Raw genomic sequence first — 21,114 nt, forward strand, 5'->3', positions numbered from 1 at the left:
TTCCGGGTGCTCCTAAAACACGTGGCACCTCTCGATTGCAGTCCCCATTAAAGTTGGTAACCCTTCAGCTGAAGGGCACTGCGTGGGGTGGGCGGCATCTCCATTGTCAAGAGCAGGATTGAGCTCTGCAGGAGCCCCTGCCCACTCTGCACCCCGCCCCCCATCCTTGCTAAATGTGGGCACCGTGACCAGACAGATGCCGCTTGGATGTCGCTCCAAACACGTAGGATTTGGCTCGGGTGCCTCTGAATGGGGGGTTGGCAAGGAGAGTCTTCCGAGCAGATGCCCGGGCCGGGGGCGGCCTCGTGCTGGGCCTGCCTAAGAGGTGGAGACCAGGCTACAGAAGAACCTGGGGGGGATTTCCTTGGCTGCTCCCCATAATCCAGGGTGACTGCAGAGAAAGGCGGGGATCTGGTATGTCTGCTCCCCCATTCTCTACTCTGCAGGAAAGAAGATGGCCTCGGCACCTGGGGGAGAGAGGGGCAGCAAGGGGGGCCTGATCAACGGTCCCAAAGATGGAGGGACCAGCGGGAGAGGTGGATTAGGGGCCTGGAGCCCCAGGGCCACCCTTGGATTCCTGTCTTTATTCTCTGCAAAAGCTAGGAGACCCCGGCCTTTCCAAGTCATAGGGCGGCTGGTGCAGAGTGTGGGGCTAACTCTTCCGCCTTGCTGCTCCCTCTTACCGCAGGGCCTTTGCACATGCCCTTCCCTCTGATTTAGACACTCTTCCCTCTCCTCTGTGACACCTTCCTCACCTGCCCTGATTCCCTCCCTTCCCTCAGGTTACGTGCTTCCACCAAACTCTACTCTTTTTCAGAGTATTAATCTCAATTTATCAGGAGACATTTCTTGATGTGACTGACTCACGCCCTTAGCCATCAGCTGCGTGAAGGCCGGGGCCATGTTTTCTGTGCACATTTTACAGATGCAGACACTGGGCTGCAGAGGTCGGAAACAGGCAGGGGGGTAGTGGATGTAGCTCAGAGGGTGAGTGCCTGCTTCCCATGTACAAGATCCCGGGTTCAATCCCCGGTGTCTCCTTAAAGAAAAAAAAAAAAGAAACAGGCAGAGCGAGGGTTTGAACCCTCTCTTTTTTTTTTTTTTTTTTAAGATTTATTTATTTATTTAATTCCCCCCCCTCCCCTGGTTGTCTGTTCTTGGTGTCTATTTGCTGCGTCTTGTTTCTTTGTCGCTTCTGTTGTCGTCAGCGGCACGGGAAGTGTGGGCGGCGCCATTCCTGGGCAGGCTGCTCTTTCTTTTCACGCTGGGCGGCTTTCCTCACGGGCGCACTCCTTGCGCGTGGGGATCCCCCACGCGGGGGACACCCTTGCGTGGCACGGCACTCCTTGCGCGCATCAGCGCTGCGCATGGCCAGCTCCACACGGCTCAAGGAGGACCGGGGTTTGAACCGCGGACCTCCCATATGGTAGACGGACGCCCTAACCACTGGGCCAAAGTCCGTTTCCCTTGAACCCTCTCTTGTCTGTGGCCAAGACCTGGATCCTTCCCACCACTCGAGTGCTCCAGCACATGTGTGAACAAGCAGCACAGCACTAGGGAGTCCACGGAGGAGAAGGTATTGGAGCTGGGGCTCTCAGGTGGGAACAGGAGGTGGAGGCAGCCGCTGGAAGCAACGCATGGAGGTGCAAGAGGAGAGACCCTATGGGGGCAGGGGGCTCAGAAAGGTTGAGGTCAGGTCACAGAGGAGTCTCAGGCCATGATGGGGTCTTTGGGCCATCCCCTCTCAGGACTGGGAAGCCATTGAAAAGTTTAGAGGAAGAGACCAGTGTGATTCCACCTGTGCCAGGAAGATGACCCTGGGCTGGGGTGAAGAACGACCTGGAGACACCAAGAGTTCAAAGCAAGGACAGGAGTCAGGAGGCTATTGTGAGAATTCACAGGGGTGTGAAAGAGAATAATGATAAGGAAGCAACAATAAGAGAATAACAGTAAGGAAGCAACCCAAGTGTCCTGTGACCGATGAATGGATAAAGAAGATGTGGTAATACCCATACAATGGCACACTATTCAGCCTTAAAAAGAAGTGAAGGGCGCTGGTACACATACCACATGAATGCACTCTGTAGACACCACATTGAGTGAAAGCCAGACTCGAAAGGACAAATATCGTATGATTTCCCTTTTTATGTAATAATCAGAATAAGCAAACGCGTAGACATAGAAAGCAGAACAGTGGTCACAGGGTGCGGGCGAGGCGAGCAGGGAGTTCTTGCTGAATGAGTACGAGTTTAGGTTTGGGATGGTGAAAATAGCCTGGAAGCAGAGAGTGGTGAAAGCGACACAGTCTTGTCAATATACTTAATGTCAAATAAAATCTTTAATGTGCTTTTTATGTGTATTTGCCACAGTTAAAAATAATAATTTTTTAAAAAGACTAACCACTGCATGGTTCCATCTATCTGACTTTCTGGAAAAGTCAAGGCGATAGGGGTGGAGAACAGAGGGAGGGGGTGCAGGGGTTTAGGGTGGGGGGAGGGGCTGGCTATGAAGGGCAGCAGGAAGGAATTCGGGGGGGTGGGCGTGATGGAACTGCTTTGTGTGCCCTCGTCATGGCGTTAGTTATGTGACTGTGTGCCTCTGTCCAAACCCATAGAATTGTTCAATTAAAAGGGAGCAGCTCACTGAAGGAAACACAGGCCCAGTCCGTGGTCCCACCCTGATTCGGCACTGCCCGCTGGAAGAAGAAATTGGACAGTGGGGAGAAAGGCAGGGTATTTTGGGTGAGGGGTGGGCAGCTTGAACAAAGACGGGGTGGGGGAGATGAGCCTTGAGTGGAGGCTTGGAGGGGGGGGCTAGTGGGAGACGAGGTCTTGGGGCCAGCTGTGGACACGTGCATCCTCTGGCCAAGGGCTCTGGCCTTGCGCCTGAGTCCAGTGGAATCCGTGGTGAAGGGAGAGTGCTAGAAATGCCCCAGATGTGTGTGCGTTGGGTGGGTCATGGGCAGAGGAGTCAGAGCCAGGGAGACCGACCCCTTGGTTCTCGTCTTGGCCCCCCCAACGCCCTCCCCTCCCTGGCTGGGCTGCAGCCCGCACGGCACTTCCATAACCCCCTACCCCCACCCATCCGCTCCTTGATGCTGTCTGTGCCTGGTGGATGTGAGCAGCTCAGAATCACGGTGATAAGAGGAATTGGCAGACAGATTTCAGAACCAGGCAAGCAAACTCGCCGTCAACGCGTTGAGAAGGGCGAATGCGGCACCCTTAAAAAATAACGGTGGTCACCAGCGACAGATGAATGAATAAACGAGAGGTGGTCTATCCATACAATGGAACACTATTCAGCCGTAAAAAGGCATGAGATTCTGATACATGCGACAGCATGGATGAACCTTGAAGATGGCATGGGGGGTAAAACCAACCAGACCCTAAAGGACAAATAGTGTATCGATCCCACAAACATGAAATACCTAGAATAAGCAAATCCGCAGAGACAGAAAGCAGATTGCAGGTTACCAGGGGCTGGGGGTGGGGAGGTATTGCTTAATGGGTACAGAGGTACTGTTTGGGGTGATGAAGAAGTTTGGATAATGGATGGTGGTGATGGTAGCACGATCCTGTGAATGTAATTAATGCCACTAAATTGTACACATGAATGTGGTTTAAATGGGAAATTTTGAGTTTGTATATATGCTAGCACAATAAATTTTTTAAAAAAGTAATAAGGTGGTGATGACTGGGAGTCAAGGTGGGGCCTGCCGGTTGCCCACATTTCCATTTTTAGGCAGGATTTCTGGCAACGTGGCCAATTTGGAAAGTACTTTGTCAACTGGAGTGAGCACACTGAGAGGCAGGTGGGATACCGTGGGAATGGTGGGTGCTAAGGCATTGCTGAGAGCAGGTCTCAGGTCAAGGCCATCCTGGGGTCGGTGGAGCCCGCAGCTTGTTCCCAGGCCCAGTCTGAAATCTTACCCAGCTTGACCAGATACCCTGAGGGTTAACCAATTCTCAGATGCCAAAACGTAGGAAGAGAAAGTGTGTGTGTTGGAAGACAGACTCGAGAGTCTAGACAGGGAAGCTGCAAGGTTGGATTTAATTCAGAGTAGTCATTGCACAACTGCTTGACTCCAGAGAAAGGCCTGTGCTTATCTCTGAGCTCAAGGTCAAAGGAGGTCATCGTGGGGATTATGTTTGGGTTTTTTGTTGGGGCCATCTGGTCACCACCAGGACACCGTCCAGGTAGCCACTGAGGGACAGACAGGCCGCAGCCAACTGTTGGGGAGGTTGGAGAGAATCTGACCAGAGGAGACCATGAATTTACTGCAGATTCAGAAATCAAAGAGGAGGGGGTGGGGCCTACACGGCTGGACCTAGAATTTCTCAGTCTTCTCCATGACGGTTTGGTCCGGGAGCAGAACCTCCACACTGTAGCTGATGTGTTTGGAATGAACCAGGCTGTAGGTGTTGTCGAACCTCAGGACATCTGCGGCGAGGGCAGATGCTCAGACAGGGTGCCCTGGCACAGACCCTGCCCCCCCCCCACCCAGAGCCAGGCCCCACCACACCTGCTGCAGCCAGGGGCCTCCCGCAGTGGGACCTGGCTTCAGGTTGAGGCGTCCCTTCCCACCCCTCACTGGCAGATCAAGGAAGCTGGCCCTGTCCAGGTGGAGGTGCTCCCTGCCAGCACGTACAGACGCCGGCCTGGAGGCAGCGGAGGCTCCCGTCCTCGGGCACCAGGTGCGCGTTGTACCTCTGGCTGGCGAGCACCTCTGTCATCGCGCCCGCCCGCTGCCGCTCCCCCATCTTGGTCTTCAGGAACACCCCGAAGCCGATGTCCCCCCCGTTCGAGGCAAACTGCCACCTGCGGGGGACGGAGCTCCGCGGGTGACCGCCCGCTGGGCTCCGGGGGCCTCCCAGACGTGCCCAGGTGTGGCGCGGCCGCCGTGCCTACCTGAGCACACAGCCCGGGAACAGGATCTCGTTCTCCACCTGCAGGGAGGAGCCGCGGCCCACGGGCGCCGTGTGCTCGTACTGCACCCTCACCTGCTGGCGCAGGTAGAAGGCCTTGGGCACCTCCCCGCCGTAGTTGATCTGCGGGTGAGGGCGGGTGAGCATGAGGCTCCGGCCGTGTCCTCTCGCTCCCCGTCCTCTGGGCGCCCCGTACCTTGGTCAGGCACTTGGGGTTGCCATCGGGGTCGGTCATCGTCCCCCCAAACTCCACGGGCAGCTGGTCTGGGCTGATGAACCTCAGTAACTCCTCCTTCCAGTTGCCTGTGAGGGAGCAAGAGGGGCGGCTCCAAGGGGCTTGGGGAGGCTCGACAGAGGGCAGAGGGGCTGAATCCAGTGCCATCTTTCACCTACTGCCCCCTCCTTGGGGGCCCTGAGACCCCTCTGACCTCTAACCGTGGGGATGGAAGCTGAGCAGTTCTTGGAGCATGTGCTCCTGTGTCGACCTGCTCCTGGTCCCAGGCCAGCGCTGCTCTCATGGACCCTCCAGGTGCAGCCACCCTCTCCTCCACCCCACCCCTCACTCCCACTGCCTGCCCAGGTGTCAGAACATTGGCCATCTTGGTAGGAACTCGAATCAGCAGCCCCCAAGCCCAGGGCCAAGGACAGTCTGGTTCTGACCTGGGCTCCCTTTTGCCCTTGGAAACTGAACTCAACCTTCCAGTCAGCTCCTGCCCTCGGCTCCTAGAGTTCCTGTCACCCCCAGAACTGCAGGAGTTAAACTTGTGTCAGTTTCCCCCAACCTGCTCTGCGATGCCAAAAGTGGTTGACAGAGGAACAAGGGAAGTAGAAGAAAGCAGAGGGAAACACCCAATACACCCTGGGATGGAAATGGACTGTCTAAACCTAAAAGCCCTGGAGAAATCAAAGGAAAAGGTGCCTGCCCCCCAGCCAATTTGACAACATAAATGCATAACACTAGGTCAAAATTCAAAAATAACAGGCAAACTACAAGCTGGGGAAAATATTTGCCACAAACATGACAGAAAATGTCAATGTGTTTCATATGTAAAGAGTGCTTATAAATCAGTAAGAAAAAAATACTTTCTTAGAAAATAGGCAAGAGATGCCAAGAGGCAATAAGCAAACAAGAAATTAAAACAGCCAGTTTGCAGAAAGAAAAATTCAACTCCACAAGCAATAAAAGAAATTCAGTATAGGGAAACGGCCTTTGGCCCAGTGGTTAGGGCGTCCGTCTACCACATGGGAGGTCCGCGGTTCAAACCCCGGGCCTCCTTGACCCGTGTGGAGCTGGCCAGGCGCAGTGCTGATGCGCGCAAGGAGTGCCGTGCCACGCAAGGGTGTCCCCCGCGTGGGGGAGCCCCACGCACAAGGAGTGCGCCCGTGAGGAAACCCGCCCAGCGTGAAAAGAAAGAGCAGCCTGCCCAGAAATGGCGCCGCCCACACTTCCCATGCCGCTGACAACAACGGAAGCGGACAAAGAAACAAGACGCAGCAAATAGACACCAAGAAGAGACAACCAGGGGAGGGGGAGAAATAAAATAAATAAATAAATCTTTAAAAAAAAAAAAGAAATTCAGTATAAAATAATAAAAATATAACTTTTCCCTAATAAAGTGTGTATAGTCTTTTCAATTATTAAGGCCTAGTGTTGGCAAGTGTGTGGAGATTAGACATATCCATATACCCCTGGTGAATTTTAATTGTGTGATTTGTGTGGAGCATTACACTGTAAAATGTACCAGAAGTCCTCACATGTGTATTTCCTTTGGGGAAAAACCCCAAATCCTCACTGCTGATTTGTTCCTAATAGTAAAAATATTATAAACAATCTAAATTTACAACATCAGGATATTTTGAATATATATATATTATAACTCCTTACAAGGAAATATATCTTGGAAAAATATTTACCAAAATGGAAAAATGTTAAAATGTTTATCACATGATAAATGAGTAAAATAGGTTCCAAGAGGGTATGTATGGAGTGAGCCCATTTTTATATTTAAAAAATAAGTATTCATCTGAAAAGACTATAAATATTAACAGTAGTTATCTGGGTGGCTGGATTTCTCCCCCCTGCTTCTTTACACATCTCTGTATCTTCCACATCTTTCCATAGTAGCCAGAATAATTTCCCCTCAAAGATGTCTACATCCGCATCCCTGTACCTGTTGAATATGTTACGTTACGTGGTAAATGGGCTTTGAAATTACAGAGGGAATTAAATTTCCTAATCAGATCACCTTAAAATAGGGAGATTATCCTCGGTTACCTGGATGGGCCCAGTGTAACCACAAGAGTCTTTAAAAGTGGAGGGTGGGCAGCGGCTGTGGCTCAGCCATTGAGCTCCCGTTTACCATATGAAAGACCCGGGTTCCATCCCCGGGACCTCCCAGTAAAAAAAGAAAACAGGCGTCCCAGACCAGCACAGAGAGGTGCAAGTGCCATAGGGATGAAGCAATGTACCGAAAAGATGATGACGCAACCAGATAGAAAGAAAAAGAAAAGGTGGAAGAGGTGGGGAGCGGCCGTAGCTCAAGTGGCCGAGTGCCTCCCCCGGCCAGCGCTGGCTTTGAAGCTGGAGGAAGGGACCACCAGCCACAGACGTGCGGCAGCCTCTAGAAGACGGAAGAGGCAAGGAAGCAGTCTCAGAAGGAAAAGCGCCCTGCTGACACTTTGATTTTAGTCCAGTGAGACCTATTTCAGACCTCTGACCTCCAGAATGGTAAGATTAAAAAAAAAAAAGTGTTTTGTTTTAAGCCACTAAGTTTGTGATAATTTGTTATCCCAGCCATGGGAAACTAAGACAGGGAATTAGTGAGACAGTTCCAGAAATGGGGTGATTTTTTTTTCTTTTTTTTTTTTTGAGATACCAGGACCGGGGATAGAACCCGGGACCTAGTTTGTGGAAAGCCAGTGCTCAAGACTACCCCGAGTTGGTTTTCTCATTCATTTGCTTGTTGTCTTTTTTTTTTTTTTGGCTTTTAGGAGGCACGGAGAATCAAACCCAGGACCTCCCATGTGGGAAACAGATGCTCAACCGCTTGAGCCGCATCTGCTCCCGGGGTGTTTTTATAAAAGACACTGCAGTCTAGCAAACGCTGCGTGGCTGCCTCCTGTGCCAGGCAGCGGGGTGGGCATATGCTTTAAGCTGTCTTCTTTCGCTCTCTCACGGCAATCTGGTTCTTAACTCCCCGTTTACAGATGAGGAGACGAGAGATCCCAGGCAGGGCAGATGACTCACTCTGCCTCACAGCTGAGAACTGGCAAAGCCGAGCATCAAGTCCAGTTCTCCCAATCCCTCTCGGCGCCTCTGCCCCCAGGTGGCTGGGCACACGGGTGTTAGCAGGCGAAACCAGCCGGGCCCCCACTCACCTCCCAGGATCACCACCTTCTTGCGTGTGGCCTCACTCAGGCACGGCTTGATCAGGTTGAAGACTATGGGAAAGAGCTTGGGTGCTGCAAAAGGAACAAGGGCTGCAGCCTGGGCAGTGGGCTGGGTGAGCGGGGTCTCCTGGGACCTGCCCCATCCCCTCAACCTCCCCCGGCCGTCGCCCCCCACACCGGACTCGGGTACATCCGGAACGCCCCTCTCACCTCTCACAACGATGAAGTGCTTCAAAATCTCAGGGTAGTTTGCCTCAAGTGCGTGAAAAAACTGTGGAGGCAAACTCAGGTCAGTGAGCAAGCGATAGGCGTCCAGATAGCTCCCCCATCCCAACCCACCCGGCCCCTTGCACCCTCAAGGCCCCTGAGGGCAAAGGACAGAACCCCCCACCTCCTGATTTGTTGGGTCCTAGCCAAAGACCCTCTTTGGAGCAGCCAGTGCAGATTCACAGCAGGAGGCTGGAGGGGTGACCCCTGCCCCTTGCAGGCAAGAAATGTCCCATTCAGGAGGCTCCCCCCACCCCGTCCCCATGTGGCTCCAGAAAACAGTTCAGCTTCAGACAGCATTTTAGCATAACAAGTGTCCAAGAGGTAAGGCGTGGCCTTCTTTATTTATTTTTACGGAGATATTCACAGACCATCAAATTCACCCTTTAAAAGTGTACAATTCAGTGGTTTTTGAGTAGAGGCAACGTTGCGCAACTATGACCACCATCTAGTGCCGGAGCATTTTCATCACCCCCCCAAAAGAAATCCCCTACTCCTTAGCAGCCACTCCCCATTCCCCAGCCCCCGGCAACCACTAATCTACTTTCCTTCACTATCGATTTGTCTGTTCTGGACATTTCGTATCAATGGAATCATATAATGTTTGGCCTTTTGTGCCTGGAGTCTTTCCTACACATAATATTTTCATGGCCATATTTTGTTTTGTTGTTTTTAACTCTTTTTTTTTTTTCAGCGATGAAAACCTGTTTAATTTTTTCAAATAAGAAGTTTGCACGCTTTACAAGTCTTGCTTCAAAGCAACATTTCTGCATACAGCGCCTTCTGTTCTAACAGTGCGTAAACATAGGTGTGTATCCACAGTGCAATGTTGGCTCATCAAGGATCTGCCTTGCAGATATGCATTACTTCAAGGAAATGAGTAGTCAAACCAGAACTGTTTTTGTCAAGGCACTTTTTGTAGGTGGATAGTTTTCCTCAAAAGACAAAACTTCGATAGTGCGTTTTTAACTTTTTATTTTAGGATAATTTCAAACTTAGAGGACGGTGGAAAACTCCCTAGGCTAGTCTTACCCTTGTTTATGGTCATTCTGAACGAGGCTCCCCCTCGTGCCTCCTTGCTATCCTGATGGCAACTGCTCCACCCTCCCCCGTTTGAATCCATAAAAACCCTAAACTCCTCAAATTCAAGGACACAGATTTTAAGCCGTTAGGCCATCGGATCTCCTTGCTACCGTCTGGCAATAAACTCTCTCTTTGAAACCCCGGTGTCTCAGGAATTGGCCATTTGAAGCGCATCGGGCAAGAGCCCCACTTTTGCAGGGGAAGCATAGAGAGCTTGAGAGGTGAAGAATTTTCTCGTCTGTTTTTTGTTTATTATTATTGTTATCAAAATAATAAAAAATGCTCTAATAATAATTGAAGTGATGAGAGCGCAGCTATGTGATTATACCAGATACCGCTGATTGTACACTTTGGATGAGCTGCTTGCATTATTAATATGTATCAATAAAAACGGTTTAAAAAAAAAAAGAACCCCACTTTTGTCTGGTAACAAAAGGAAATGGTGACTAAGAAGTGCTGGGCCAGGGCTCAAGGAGGGGGGACAGGGGTGGGGGGGACGGGGTGAGGAGGGGAGGGCGTCCAAGGGGTCCCTGGCAGGCCTGGGGGCGAGGCTGGCTGTCAGTCGCTGGGCCTGAGGGGGCAACGGGTGGGGGGGGGGGCGCCGCGCTGCCCCCTAGAGTTCTGGGAACGGGGAGGAAGAAGCTGCTGGGCCTGGAGGCCGTGAGCAGAGAGAAGGGGGACAGAGGGGGTTCCCTCACCTCCTGAGCAAAATCCATCCCAGGCTTCCACAGGTGCCGCAGACCCAGCCCGTCGAAATCGCAAATGGCTACAACTTGGCCCACCTTCTTTCCCAGCTGCCAAGAAACCACAGGAGGCAAGAGCCCGTGAGGGCAGGGCCGTCCCCCCCCACGCCCCTCCCAAGGCCCCCGGCCTGGCTGGTCTGAAGAGGCAGCCTGGCCCCCGGGCCTAGGCCTGGAAAGCAGGTGCGGGGCCGGGGCCGTCCCTCGGGGCGCCGGGATTGGCATGGCCCCGGGCGTGCGGGGAGGACCAGCCGCTGTGCCTCCGTTTTCTCCTCTGCCCAGTGAGGCTGAAAGCCTGGCCGCCCCCTTCCTCTCGCAGCTCAAACTGAGGCCGGAGGGGTGGCGCGGGGCGCGGCGGGGGCTCCGCACTCTGCGGCCGCGGGCAGCTGGTGCCTCTCTCGGCCTGCACTGCCCGGCGGGCGCCAGCTGGGAGGGGTGGGGAGTGGGGCCGCCCAGGGCGGGCTGGGAGGGGGTCCCCCGGCGCCCTCACCTCCTGACTCTGGCGCTCGCACTCGCGCAGGAGCAGCTCGAAGCTCCGCAGTCTGTCCCTGTACAGCTCCTGCTTGGAGGCGGAGAGGAAGAGGCCCTTGGGGTCCAGGCCCTTGATGATGTGGTACCAGACAGGGCTGCCCTCCCGGTCGTGCCCGCAGATGCTGTTGGCGTTGTACAGCCTGGCCACCTGCACGCACACGAGAGGGGGCTCATGGCCTCGGGCCGAGGCGCTGGAAGGAGGGTGGGGTTCCGGGGAGAGACAGGGGCTTCACCTCGGGGGGCTGCCACGCCAGGATGTTGTCCAGGTCCTGCTGCTTCCGGAACTCCACGTGCTGTGGAAACAGAGCGGGAGCTGCCTCAGGGGCCTTTCGATGAGGGCCTGGGGGCACCGGGCCAGGCCCCTCTTGCAGCCAACACTAAGATTCTGCCAGAGCATCCCAGGGTCCAACGGCATAGAAGGGGAGATGGGGACAAGGAAGGGATGGGGCGGGGGGGCGTGCGGGTCTTAGATGGACGAGGAGGGAGACTCAGAAAGGGGTGGTGAGGCCTGCACACTCCAGCTGCCCCTCCCGGCCTCCTCCTGCCTGTCCCCACACTTCATTCTCCACGTGGGCATCCCCAGGAACTGTGCAAAGCGGGAGTCAGGCTCTTGCCCTCCCGGCTTTCAGATGCCCTCAGAATAAAGCTAGACTCCCTTCTGAGGCCTGCAGGACAATGGCTTCGATGTGCTCCTGGAGTACGCCCACCCCACTCCCACCCCAGGACCTTTGCGCTGGTTGTGTCGTCTGCTGGGAAGGCTCTTCGCCCTGTTCTTCACATACCTGCGTCCTTCTGGGTATTTCTGTCCCAGCCAAAACGTCGTCAACTCAGGAAGGCCTCCTACCTTTCCTTCCCTCTTTTATTTACTTTCTGCTCTCTGGAGCTGCCTTGTGTATTTATTTGTTCTCCTGACTTCTTTTCTCTCTTCACCCTTCACTGCCTTCTCCCCAGTGCCCAGCACAAGGCCGAGCTCACCGAAGGGGCTCAAGAAAAGAACGCTACACGAACACATGCACGCACGCACGTGTGCATGGGAGTTGGGACAGGAACCAAGGCCAGGCTAGGTCCGGGGAGGTTTGCTCTCACCTTCCGCAGCATGGCTTCGGAGTTCTGCAGGTCGAAGTTCCGAGCTGCAACAAGGGTACAGGTTTATGCAAATTGATTCCTGGAGGGGTCTGGAGAGAGGCCCCACCTGGCCCTCCCCAGCCTGGGTTAGCCTCCTCGTGCTCAGAGGAGCCAGCGTAGGGCTCAGGTAAAATCGCAGGTACCCCGAGTCCCAGGAAGACTTGGGCCCAGGCCACCTGATTCCCCCGTCTTTAAGGAGGACCGATGGCTGTGGGTGTGCTCACGGTGGGCCTTGGTGGCCGTGGGGTGTGGATAGAGAAGACAACCTAGCATAAAAGCTAAGAAGAGATGTCCAGAGAAACGGAAGCAACCTGAGGGCCTGCCACATCCACTACCCGCGCCAGAGTCTTGGAGACACGTTGCCCCAGGAAAGTCATTAAAAAAAATTAGACCCTTAGAATTTGGTGAGATCGTGGGACTGGGAAATTGTTTACATCAGCGGCTCAGCAAACATTTTGATCCCAGGAGCCCTTTATGCTCTTAAAAATTACCAAAAGCTTTTGATTATTGGGTTTCTATCTATCAATACTTACCATATTAGAAATTAAAACTTAAAAATGTTTAAAACGCAAGAATGCACAAGCACATTTTCCCTTTGATTCAGAATGATCTTATCACACGTCACGTAGGCCCCTGAAAAATTCATGTATGCGCATGAGAGAATGAGCTGAAAAACGTAATAACATCTGAGTAGTAGTAGGGGAATAGTTTAGACTCCAGGAGTCCCTGAAAAGGTCTTGGGAACCCCTAGGGGTGCCTGGACCACACTTTGAGAACCGCTGGTTCAGATTGTGAATGCGTTAATATGCACAAGGAAGATGAACCAAAAAGTCATGTCCCAACACTGTCACTGACCTGCCGCGTGACTTTGGGACAGTCCCTTCTCTCTCGGGGCCTTGGTTTCCGTACAGAGCAATCAAGGAGATTGTGAGTCACTGGCCCCACTCCTAGAGATCCATCCAAGAAAAACATGCACGTTTGTGCAAAGGGAAATGTACTAGATTATCCATGCTGAGCAGAATTTGTAATAACAAAAACATTGGAAATGACCTAAATGTTCATCCTTAGGGGACTGGCTAAATAAAATGATGGCCTTTCCATACTGTGAAATATCGAATATGCAAACCATTAAAAAGGATAAGATAGATGAAAACATTCTCATATGAACAGATCTCCAAGCCATACGTATTGTCTGATGAAAAGAGTGAGTTGATTTTTGTGTGGTTTATGTATCTCTTAAAAAAAAAAAGATAATAAAAAATAATTAAAAAATTTTTTTAAAGTGAGTTGCTGAATAGTATCGACAATGCATTAAATCATATATTATAGGTATTATATTGTTACATTTTAAAAATCTGTACCTTTCTGTGTATGTTTCTATATATACACATATGTAAAAGCATTGGAAAAAAAGTCTGCAAGATACATACATAGTGGAGACAATGGCTACTTTAGGGGGACTTGGGGGGCTTTGAAGTTATTGGTTTGGAGTTCTTACAATGAGAATATATTTAGATGTTCCTTGGGTAACTAACTTGTAAAAAAGCACACACAGACACACACAAATAACCACAAACATAACAATACCACCAGCCACTCATCAGTCCTTAGGTTGCTATAATCCAGCTGGTTCCCAGAGCACATGGGGTCAGTTTCGTCCAGGTGAGAAACCAGGGCCGCCAGGAGGGAGGCCTTAAAATCAACCATAACGTCACCCCCTGGAACAATCCGCAGCCTTACAACCACATTGGAGAAGGGAAAAAACTTTTAAATAATTTGGGGAAACGTTTCCAAAATAATCAGTGAAAAGAAAAAACAGATTATGGTATATGAGACCAATTATGTGAAAATATATATATATACATATATGTCAGGTGACCGCATGGTGGTGGAAGGATTATGGGCGATTTGTGTAACCTTCTTTGTGCTTTTCTAAATGTGCCCTGGTTTTATAACCAGAAAGACACCCAGTGAAAGTTGTAAACAAATGGGAACCAGGCCCCACTTAGCAGCCCTGGCAGGCCAACAATGTGATCTCTGCCCCAGGCAGCCCGGCTGCCCGACCACCCCTGGGTCTTTAGGCGTGAGCTTTGTCTGCCTCGACCTTCTCCCAGCAGAGCTTCCCCGAAGCACCCCTGGGTGGCAAGAACCCTGTAGTCTCACTGGGTCTCAGCATTGTCACTTCATTTTGGCCTCATGACACTCTATAGAGTGGGCAGGGGCAGAGTCTCGTGCCCAGTTTCCAGAGAAGGAAACTGAGGCCCAAAAGAAGAGGTCACCTGCCCCAGGACCCATCCAGCTAGTAAAGGGCATAAGTGGGACTAGACTCAGGTCTTTGAGATTCCAGACAGGATACTTTCTTTAACTTGGTGGCAGTATGACGGGCATGCTAAGTGGAGGGGATTGCCTGCGCAAAAACTTTGCAGTGGGGGAGCAGATGTGGATCAAGAGGTTGAGTGCCTGCCCCCCACATGGGAGGTCCCGGGTTCAGTTCCTGGCACATCCTGAAAAAAACAAATGAAAAAACCAACTCGGGGAAGCCAATGTGGCTCAGGGGTTGAGCACTGGCTTCTCACATACAAGGGCCCAGATCGCCCCGGTATCTAAAAAAATTTTTTTTAATTAAAAATAAATAAACAAATAAATAAAATATAAAACCTAATGGTGGGAAACACTGTTGGTCAATGTATTGTAACGTCTATAAACCACACAGGCTCAGAGGTAAGTTGCCCTGACAGGTCACACAAAGGCTGTTCCTCACATATTAGATATTCTGGGCTCTCTCTGAACTTTCAGAGATGTAAGCTCCCGTGTCCTGTGCAATAGCTGGGGCAGGCCTGAGAAGCAGCACAGCTTTATAGTGGTTTCCTTACAGCAGCCAAAACCAATTCTGGACCTACCCTACCGGGAAGGAGTCTAAATGTGGGAGTGCGCCAGTTTTAAGCTTTTTGCGGACGCCAGAAAAGATCACATCCTTCGAGCCAATCCATTCCCGTGGGTGCGGGGACCCTTGGAATAGACTGATCGGTGAGGCGTGACCCAGGGTGGGTCTTGGTCTTTTTGCTGGAGTCCTTTATAAACCGAGGACTGAAAGCCAAGATGCACAGAGAAAAAGCGGCAGAGACAGAGAAATCCCGAGGGGCTGGAAGAGAGGAGGCCCAGAGGAGAGGGGAGAGACAAGCCGTGTGCCTGAGTGCCCACAGCTGAGCTTGGTGGGTCTGGCTCAGAGCCACTCGTGAGGCTGCACTCAGGGTGTCAGCCAGGGCTGCCAGGATCTGGGGCTGGAGAGTCCACTTCCAAGATAGCTTGTTCACACATCTGGCAAGTCGGTGCTGGCTGTTGGTGGGAGGCCTCAGTTTCTTCTCCCAGGGACCTCTCCAGAGGTCTGCTTGGGTGTCCTTACAACATGGTGGCTGGTCTCCCCCAGAGAGGGTGGTCCAAGAGAATAAGGAGGAAGTGGCCACGTCTTTTAGGACCAAGCCTTGGAAATCACACACCATCATTTCTGACTATAAACTTATGGGAGATTCTGAACCAGAACCGCCCAGGTAAGCCACACTCGAATTCCTGACCCACTAAACCTGTGGGAGAGAGTGAAGGTTTATGGTTGTTTTAAACTGTTATGTTTAGGGGTAATTTGTTACATGGCAGTGGATGTCTGATACACTCTTCTTTTGTGCCCTTGACCCTCATCCCACCCCCACCCCCCAGTCCTTACCTCGGAGCCAGCGCAGGAGGAAGTAGTCATCGGGGTCGGGCAGGGCAGACAGCACATCCTGGATGTTCTCCCGGAACTGAGGATGGAGCGGGAAGAGACCCACGTCTGAGGGGCTCCATGGAACCCATGACACCATCAGGGGACTGGCCAGCCACCCTCAGGCCTGCAAGTCTCACCCGCCCTTGGGGAATGGGGTATCTGGGTGAAGAGGGCTCACAAACGCTAGGAAAGCCAGGCCTCGGGTCAAGTCGAGAAAGCTCCAGTTCTCTTTCTGGAAACTGGAGTGATAACGAGCCAAACCCACAAAGCTTTGGAGAGGATTAAAGGCAGATTAAACATGGAAAGGATTTATCGAGGCTGACTTTGAATTCAGGACTGGTAACCTCTTCAGGGCCCTGATCTCCTTCCTCAGGGAGCCTGCAGGCCAGGTGGGTGGAAGGTCAGTCACACAACCCTAAGGCTCAGAGAGGTTGAGCAATTTGCTGGATGTCACCCAGCCAGCCAGCAGCAGAGCCGGGAGGCAAATCACTCAGCCGGTTCAAAGCCTGTTATCTAGGCCAGAGGGAGGGGGTGGCTCGTCCTCCACAAACATGTCAGTTGGCTGTGGGCCACCCCAGAGGGCCTGAGGGCTGAGGGTGCTGATATGATGGGCCGCAGCCAGCCTCTAACCCCAGGCAACCAGGTAGGGGAAAGAGCACTGTGCAAGAAGTCGGGCTTGCCTGAGTTACTGCCCCCCTCTCTCTGGGTCTCCATCTCAGTCTCCAAACAGGGGGTCAAAGGGCCGTCCCTGGGCCATCCCTCATCCCCTGCCCAAAATGAGCTGATCACCCTTGTCCCCGAGTTAAGCCCTGAAAAATGAATCCTGACACTTCCTCTTTGCCGTGGTTCTCTTACGCACATCTCCCAGGTGAGGACGCGGAGGCTTTCACGGTGACGGGACTCGCTTGGCCAAGATTCAGACCTGACTCTCTACCCGGGATGGCTTGTCAGAGGCCTTATCCCTGGTGCTGGAGCAGAGCTCCTCCTTCCTGTTGCAGATCCCTTTGAGGGAAGGAACTGGGGCCCTCCATGCTCAAAGAAGGGGTTCTGGACCCCCAGGAGCCCATGCTTGCCATGTGGAATCAAGAGCGAAAGACTTTCAGAACAGGGAATTCCTTACAGGCTAGTAAGGAAAAGGCAGCTCACTCTTGCCTCCCCCCGGGACGTGCCTGAGGCTGGACCTTCCATGCCAACCTGCCCCCTGGCCCAGCCGCCCAGACCTACTATGTCCAACGTGGCAGCTACTCACGCTAGAAACGTGGTTGGTCCGAATTGAGATCTGCCACGTGTGCGAAACACACACAGGACTCCAAAGATGTAGCACAAGCGCACACGCAAATCTCCCTAATAATTTTTACGTTGGCTGCGTGTTGAAACGATCACAACTCGGATTTGTTGGGTGAAATAAAATATCTCATTAAAATGAATTTCGCCTGTCTCCTTTGGCTTGTTCAATGTGGCCGCTGGATAATTTAAGATGACCTACGTGGCTCGGATTCTGTTTCCATGGCTCAGTGCTGGCTACAGAGACCCAGAGCTGCACAGCTCTGAGGGATCCCAGGGGCCTTGGGTTCTGCCCCTCATGGATAAACTGAGGCTGGCCCCGGGCTCTCTGTTCCCCCACTCACTCACCTGGGCCAGAGTCTTCTCCTGCGACTGGTTCAGGTCACCCACTTGTCCGCTCATGCTGCCCACGGTGGTAGGGACGGGCCCCAGCTTGCTGCCCCTAGGTCCAAGCCCTGCTCTGTGGCTCTCTCCAGGCTGCCTGCCTTTTGACCAGCTGGCAGCCCTGCCCGGGTCCACCCCTGCCCAGAAGTCCCACCCCTTCCTCCTGGGCCTCCCGGCCATACCTTGTGGTGGCTGGCAAGGCCCGTTCCTTGGTAGGTGCCCAAGGCACTGGCCCCTGTACACAGGCTGCCCTGGGTGGGTGTGGATGTCAGGGCGATGGCACCCACATGACACCTTCGACTGTTACATGTGCGGGGGGATTGCTTTCCACCCCGTGTCTCAGCCCACCCCCCTCGTGGCTCCAGCAGAAGTCTCCTTGAACTAGGACAGGCCACCCCTCACCTCCAGCAGCGGCCGGGAACCCACTGTCATCGTGCGCCAGCTTGTCCCAGGCTCCGAATGCCAACTCACATGCCTGGAGCGATTGGCCGCCATTCACCAGGGCTGATGGGCCATGTGGCTTCAGGGTGGAAAGGAGACTCCCCAGACCCAAGGGTGTGCAAACTCCGGGCCGCGCCGCGCCTGGCCTGGGAGCTGGGGTGAGGGCTGGCTCCTGGCTGCACATTCTGTCCCATCACCCCAGACCACCAGAAAGCTAGAGCCCAAGTTGAGGACAAGAAGCACGGGCAGGCCTGTGTGAGCCGAGAGCCCCTTGTGCCTGGCACCAGTTGAGCCTTAGGACAGGCTCCCCTTGCCCTTGTGTGTGGGGTAACCGTAGCGTGTCTGCCCTTCTCCAGGGCCCTGTGGGCTGGAGCTTTAGCCACAAGGGACAAATTCAGGAGCCCCTCCCTGCCCTTGCGCTGACTGATGCCTTCACTGCCTCCCCCTTTCTTGAATCCTACCTCTGAGTACATCCCTCCCCTGCTCAAAAGCCTCCCCTGGCTCCTTGCCATCCTCCGGGGAAACTTCAAATCCTAAAGTCTCAGACCCTTTGGGATCCTTCCTAAGCTGATTTCTCCTGTTCTCTCCTCTTATTCTAGGTTCCCCTGCCTCGTCTCCATTCTTGCCAGCCTTTGCTAATGTTGTTCCCTCTCTCTGGATGCCCTTCCTTGCAACATCCTGCATCCAAAACCCCACCTCCCTCAAATGCCTCCTTTCCTGCAAGGTCTTCTCTGATTTGCTTGCTGGGAAGTGCCCTTGGCCCACCCCCACCCCCTGAAATCCCATATGCCGCTGTCCTCTTCTATCTGTCCAGGGTGCCTTGCACACAGTAGGTGATCAACCAGAGTTCCTACCCCAGCGCCCACTGTGGTCCCTCTCTCCCTCCCTTCCTTACATTCTTTTTTCCTTTCTTTTCTTGGTCTTTGGACATTTATTAAGGACCTACTGCGTGCCAAGCACTGGCCTAGGCATGGGGCTAATTATGCCAGTAAGACCCAGTCCCTGCCTCAGAGGAGCTCGTGGTTGGGGGTTCACAGACAAGCGAATCACCAGTGAGGGTCCTGGGGTGGCTGTGGGCACCGGAAGAGGCCCTCGACTGGGCTGGAGGCTGGGGTGCTAGGGAAGGATGCCTGGGGCAGGTGACAACAGAGGTTGACTGGGAAACACATCGGGATGTTAGACCTGCAAAGGGAGGGGGGCCTTGGGGTAGAGGGAACAGCCTGTGTGGAGCCTCAGACGTGCAGCAGCCCAGCTTCGCCCCAAGGGCGGCGGGGACCACAGAGGGTTCAAGCAGAGAATGGCCTCTGGTTGCAGGGGGAGGATGGCTGGTAGGGGCCAGCCCGAGAGAGGGAGGCCAGGGTGGGGCCCAGGTGAGGGGCCGGGCACGGAGAGGAATAGGTGGGGGCATCCCGCGCCAGGCCCATGGATACCTGGTCACCGTGAGTGCCCCCAGCCCTGCCCTGGCCAAGAATGTCTGCGCTGGGTAAGAGGCAACGCAGCCCCGTGGCGCCCTCTGCTGCCCAGGTGTGGCAAGAGCAGCCTGGCTGCCGCGAACCACGGAGAGCAAAGGCCCTTGGGGGCGCCCTACTTTTTCAGCTGTGGAAAGGACTCAGAATTGACCTGAGGTTGAGGAGGCCAGCCCTGGAGACAGCTCGACCTGGGCTCGCCACCTACCTCTCTAGATACCTGGCTGGGTCCGCCTGGACCGGCTGCTCAGCCATGTTTTGTTGCCTCCTTGGGATAGCAATGGGGATCATATACCTGGCTCATATACCTAAATAATTATTTAGGTAGTAATTATTACTTAGAGTTAATAAAGTTAGAGTTAATAACTCTAACTTTCTTAGACCAAACCTGGCAGATTACCATTGTTGTTACTAAAATTATTATTGGCTTTCGGTGCAACCTGTATGTAATGTAAAGCTTCTTTACAAATAATAATAATAATAAAGAGAAAAAAAGGAATGCAACCATCTCTTTTGGAATCAAACGCCTGCAATTAAAATGCAAATACATTGTTGAATTTTTCTTTAGAAAAAAATATTATTGGTGTTTCTAGAGGGGGTTCCAAAGAGTTATAATTATGGGGTTCTACAAACCTAGAATGTCATCATACTACACGCTCATTTGCATCTGTCTTTGATTAACAAAAGGGGAAACAAACTATCCCATGAATTTGTGGTAACTCTTTTGCTGTGAAAAGCCTTAGTGTCAGTTTTTTGTTGCTTATTTCTCTCCAAATGAAGTAAATAAAGGCTGTGAGGGTGTGCTTACTTATGGCCACAAAGAAATTATGAGGGTGCAGGCAGTGGCTTTGGAGGGTGGGTGGGGTCAAACCAGGCGGACTAACCATCCCAGTTTGCCTGCGACTAGGGCGTTTCCTAGGCTTGTGGGGCTTTCGGTGCTAAAACTAGGACAGTCCTGGAAAAAACCTACCTCTTCGCCACCCTACTTGAACCAGATGCTCACTCCTAGTAAGGCAGGGGGCAGTAAAAGCTAACTGATGTGGGTTTGAATTCCAGCCCTGCTACTAATTAGCTGTGTGACCTTGGGTAGGTCACTTAACCTCTCAGCTTCTGTTCCCATGAGTCTAGTAAGCTGGGATGCTGTAGATAGTCAATGGGATAAGGAATGCACGAGGGCCCGGTTTGGAGCCTGGCACACGTGGGTCTTCAACAGAGTCACGTGGCTGTGGTTTCTGGCTTTTGAGCCTGGCTGCAGGTTCCCTGGGAGCAGATGGCCAGAGCTGGCACATCCCCACCCCAGGTTGGCCAGAGCTGACATGTGTGTGTTGCCCCGTGGCCATCTTTCCCTCTGGGTGTGAGCACCAGGAGGGCCCAGCCACCTGGTGGACTGCCGGATACCTGGGGCCAGCTCAGGGCTGGGGGCAGAACAGACATTGGTGGACATTATTAGGTCAGGGCCTGGGTGGGCCTGGGGCAGACACATAAGGCAGCCTGGGGTTGGTGGGGGCTGGGTGGGCAGAGCAGTGGGGCAGGCGGGGAAACCAGGGGGAACAGGCACTGGAGGCAGAAGGGGAGAAAGTTCGAATCCTGGGGCTAACATGTCCCAAGACGAGACCTCAGGCTAGGCCCCGTCCCTCAGTCTCAGTTCCCACATCTGGGCAATGTGACAGCAATTGCTCCTGCTTGGCAGGGTGAAGGTGGAGACTGATGGGCTCACAATC

At 53.0% G+C, this 21,114-nt stretch overlaps 1 protein-coding gene across 2 annotated transcripts; it reads right to left on the minus strand.

Moving 5' to 3' along the window:
* Positions 1-4,031: 4,031 nt before the first annotated feature.
* Positions 4,032-17,581, minus strand: SEC14L6 (SEC14 like lipid binding 6). 2 transcript variants are annotated; one of them, XM_004481352.4, is made up of 12 exons: positions 17,451-17,581; positions 15,780-15,855; positions 12,023-12,066; positions 11,170-11,229; positions 10,896-11,084; positions 10,364-10,459; positions 8,526-8,586; positions 8,304-8,387; positions 5,122-5,228; positions 4,909-5,048; positions 4,649-4,818; positions 4,032-4,440 (listed from the first exon to the last, which is right to left on the minus strand). In XM_004481352.4, the coding sequence occupies exons 1-12, from the start codon at positions 17,502-17,504 to the stop codon at positions 4,328-4,330; spliced, it is 1,194 nt and encodes a 397-aa protein (XP_004481409.1). In that variant the 5' UTR covers positions 17,505-17,581; the 3' UTR covers positions 4,032-4,327. The 2 variants fall into 2 exon arrangements, with proteins under 2 accessions (XP_004481409.1, XP_004481410.1); XM_004481353.4 differs by lacking the exon at positions 4,649-4,818.
* Between the last annotated feature and the right edge of the window lie 3,533 nt (positions 17,582-21,114).

The sequence above is a fragment of the Dasypus novemcinctus genome, chromosome 19 (genome assembly GCF_030445035.2).
Source record: "Dasypus novemcinctus isolate mDasNov1 chromosome 19, mDasNov1.1.hap2, whole genome shotgun sequence".
Classification (NCBI taxonomy): Eukaryota; Metazoa; Chordata; class Mammalia; order Cingulata; family Dasypodidae; genus Dasypus; species Dasypus novemcinctus.

Coding starts and splice junctions, on each gene's coding strand:
- SEC14L6 (XM_004481352.4), bottom strand. CDS start 17,504: ATGAGCGGACAAGTGGGTGACCTGAACCAGTCGCAGGAGAAGACTCTG. Junction 11,085..11,169: donor TGGCGTGGCAGCCCCCCGAG/GTGAAGCCCCTG, acceptor GTGTGCGTGCAG/GTGGCCAGGCTGTACAACGC. Junction 4,819..4,908: donor TTCCCGGGCTGTGTGCTCAG/GTAGGCACGGCG, acceptor CGTCCCCCGCAG/GTGGCAGTTTGCCTCGAACG.